Raw genomic sequence first — 3605 nt, forward strand, 5'->3', positions numbered from 1 at the left:
GTTCTGGTTACTGTTATTGCATGTCATTCATCTTTTGGTTGTTTTGCTTCTGTTACTATTACGGTTTCTAATGGAGTTACTAATGAATTGTCTTTTCTTGTTTTTTATTTCCGTCTTTCTGAGCCGAGGGTCTATCGGAAACAGCCTCTCTGCCCTATCGGGGTAGGGGCAAGGTCTGCGTACACATTACCCTCCCCAGACCCCACTTTGTGAGATTTTACTGGGTAGTTGTTGTTGTTGTTATGAGCGTCTGTTTTTTCCTAATGGAGTTGGTTCATAAAATTTGTTATGCACTTCATAAATTAAACTGCTCACAGGGTAATGGAAAACACTCAACTACAAGGAGAAATTCCGGCAACCCTCTTCAACCTTTTTCAATTGCAGACAGTGTGAGTGTCCTTTTACCTTTAGTCCATGGTGCATGTCTTGCAACTATTCTCTTTTCCCGCTATGTAATAGTAATGTAACAAAGTTTTTAAGGAACATGAAGTGATTTAGTATATGATTCTATAATTTGCATTTCAATTTTATGTCCATGAGGTGGTTCCTTATGACAGCATCTTGAGGGGAAACAAAATCAATGTAACCTTGGATATTGCGTCCAACTATGGAAGCCAGTTAAAATTGATTGATTTACAGAACAATTACATCGATTCATTTACAGAAAGACCTGGATATCGTTTTCAAATAATGTAAGCTGCCCTCAAGCCACTTTTTCTTCACTTTAGCTATGAGAAGAGAAATACTGGATAACTCCTGTTGACAATTGATTCTTCTGAATCCCATTTTATAGTTTTAACAATCTCGGTTTTCGACTTGTTCACTTGGCAGACTTATGCATAATCCAGTTTGTCAAGAAGGAGGATCAGAAAACTATTGTGGCAACCCCCAAGAGAACTTTGGATATTCAACCCCATAAGATAATTGCTTCAGAACTCAATGCAGTTCTGATCAAATTCCCGACCTATATTTCAGAGCTCCTTCCTTTTCTGATTTGAGAAACACAAGTGTTTATGTGTCACTTCAACAGTCTATGATATCTTCTTTTAGCCGACATCAGGTGCTAGTAGATTCAGTTTCCTTGAGCAATCCGAAAAAGAATTCAGATGACTACCTTGTATTACACCTGCAAGTTTTTCCATTTGGCCAAGATGGTTTCAACCGTACAGGGATTACCACAATCGGATTTGAACTTAGCAATCAGACTTTCAAACCCCCACCAAATTTTGGACCATTCTTTTTCATTGGTGAAAGCTACAACTACTTCGAAGGTGACAGAACATTTCGTTGATATGATATTTCTTATGCACTAGTTATATATATCTACTTATGGTCCATGATAAACAATTATTTCTGATGAAAAGCTTATAACAAAGAGAAGTTGTCGTGCTCAAGTTTCTGTTTACGCTGTTAGAGAAGGGATGTATTCAGTGAAAATTCTTTTTGATAATGAGGGTTGGTGAGACTTGAACTCGGGACTGTTTTACCATGTTAGTGTGGGAGCACATCATCTAAAAGTTCAAACTATTAGAGGAGGGATACAACTATTTGTTTATGTTTGGTGTGATGCAACAGGAAGACAATATATGTCTTCTGTTTCGACTATGTTTCTATCATTGCAGTGGCGAAGGCAATAAATTGATTTAACATTAGGAGCTTCTCCTGATAATCGCTCTTTAACATGTTGCAAATACTTTGCTTCACTGAATTCTAGAGAAGTTTATGAATTAGCAGATTTTACAGAATACTGCAATGCTATTGTTATAACTAAATTAGTAGTAGTAATTATTAGCTTGTTGAGTATGATGCTTGGGCACTGAATGCAGTAAATGGATGATAATTAAATTTATTTTATATATGTGTTACTAGAGATTTGACTGTACAGGTATTGTGCTTTACAGTTGGATCAAGAGGATCTCACAAGCAATTATCATTGGAGCAGCTCATGCTGGTAACATTAAAGAATTTCGATAGTTCAGATGTCACATAAGTTATCTCCTAAATTTTTAATCATTTCCTGTCTTTCCCCCAGATAGTGTTAAATAATATAGAGTAATTTGTTTCATAATCTTTCGCAGTTGTTACTGATACATATACTAGGGGAATCCATGCCTTTAAAGATTTGATAAACTTGTGGTGATTAGAAAAAAGAAAAACAACATGACATTTTGATTATTATATTTAGTTGTTTTAGTTAGGGTCAGAGATGTACTGCCGATGCTATATTCACCAATCTCTGGCCTTTAATGTCAAATGTAAAGTGGGAATAAAAAATGAATTAAACATAACCTTTCTCAATTACCAACTAGCAAGTTAAGGGATGGAAAGGAAAACTATAGAGAAAATAGACATGAAAAAATAAAAATAATGAAGGAAAGATAAAGAATATAATCAACTTTTATTTTCTTCATTTTGTTAAACATAAATGCTAGAAGAAAATAAATTAGTCACTTTTCCATCTCGGCTAGACAGAAGCAAAATATTTCATGTAAGAGAACCTCTTGTTTCACAAAGACCACAATAGTTTAAATTCCAAGACTGACTTTTCGTTGTTTCTGAGTTAAATTTTCCAAAAACTAATTGAAATGTCATAGCTTAAATGATATTGCTTCCTTTTGAGGAAATATTCAAAAGGAACTCATCATATCAGCCTAATAAGAAACAAAAGACTGATACTTAATATATGATGTAAAACTATACTTTCATTGACCAAATGGTGTAGAAAGTTCATCTGTCTCCTCCCATAAGAATAAAAAGTTAGAAAACTTAATCTGCTTATATTTTGTACAACTGGCGCCTTGTCAAATGAGTTTACATAAGATTGTTTGAGAAAAATTGAGGTTTGACTTGGGAATTTTTGTTTCCGTATTAAGTTCAGAGGCTTATGTCCACTTTAGGTCTTTGCACCTCACTGATAGGTGTTGAATTATTCAATTCTAACTCTGTGTGTATTTTTTCCACTTCTCTTTTGTGGATTACAAGATATCGGGACATCCGCCACCGTGCAAAATGAGGAGCTTGAGGAGATGCGGCGAACAATTCAACAACTTTCTAGGAATTGTGCGGATGAACGAGAAAAAAGAAAGCATGAAGAGAAGATTAGAGACACACTTAGGAATGACATTGACTCCCTCAAGGCTCAAGTGAACCACTTAATCGGCTTGCCCCGCTCTCCGCCAAAAAGCCACATTTATGAAGAGGATGAAAGTGATGGAAATAATACAAATTATAAAGAAGAAGAGGGGGAACCCGAAGATGAGTGATTTTATGTTTGGTTGGATTGTTGCTTAGTTGGATGTTAACTTTGAATGTTACGTTTTGATGTTTTGGATAGTTTTGATGATTGATGGGATAATTTGGATATTTGGATGCTTGAAGGGATAATTTGGATATAGTTTATAAAGTTTTTTGTTGTTAAGTTGAGTTTTTGTGTGGTTGCATTTTAGTTTGTATTGTAATATTCTGTTGGCAGGTGGTGCAACCAAATATAGGCAGTACCTGCCAAAAATGTACCAGAATTATCGAGGGACTTACCGACAGAGTCCGTCGGTATTCTTGAACCAAATTTTCAGATTTTGTTGAAAATACCGACGGATAGCCATCGG

At 35.3% G+C, this 3605-nt stretch overlaps 1 protein-coding gene across 2 annotated transcripts; it reads left to right on the top strand.

Annotated features, from left to right (window-relative positions):
* The first annotated feature begins 242 nt into the window (after nucleotides 1–242).
* LOC109243666 (probable leucine-rich repeat receptor-like protein kinase At5g49770) lies at nucleotides 243–3605 on the top strand. 2 transcript variants are annotated; one of them, XM_019410627.1, is made up of 5 exons: nucleotides 243–389; nucleotides 558–692; nucleotides 832–1271; nucleotides 1902–1951; nucleotides 2983–3605. In XM_019410627.1, exons 3-5 carry the CDS (start codon nucleotides 1034–1036, stop codon nucleotides 3145–3147), a joined length of 453 nt encoding a protein of 150 aa, XP_019266172.1. In that variant the 5' UTR covers nucleotides 243–389; nucleotides 558–692; nucleotides 832–1033; the 3' UTR covers nucleotides 3148–3605. The 2 variants fall into 2 exon arrangements, with proteins under 2 accessions (XP_019266172.1, XP_019266173.1); XM_019410628.1 differs by lacking the exons at nucleotides 558–692; nucleotides 832–1271.

The sequence above is a fragment of the Nicotiana attenuata genome, unplaced genomic scaffold (assembly GCF_001879085.1).
Source record: "Nicotiana attenuata strain UT unplaced genomic scaffold, NIATTr2, whole genome shotgun sequence".
Lineage (NCBI taxonomy): Eukaryota > Viridiplantae > Streptophyta > Magnoliopsida > Solanales > Solanaceae > Nicotiana > Nicotiana attenuata.

Bases quoted from the DNA above. Each gene is read 5' to 3' on its own strand.
- LOC109243666 (XM_019410627.1), top strand. From the start codon at position 1,034: ATGATATCTTCTTTTAGCCGACATCAGGTGCTAGTAGATTCAGTTTCC. The intron at 1,272-1,901 runs GTGACAGAACAT...TGTGCTTTACAG, and splicing joins AAGCTACAACTACTTCGAAG to TTGGATCAAGAGGATCTCAC. The intron at 1,952-2,982 runs GTAACATTAAAG...GTGGATTACAAG, and splicing joins CATTGGAGCAGCTCATGCTG to ATATCGGGACATCCGCCACC.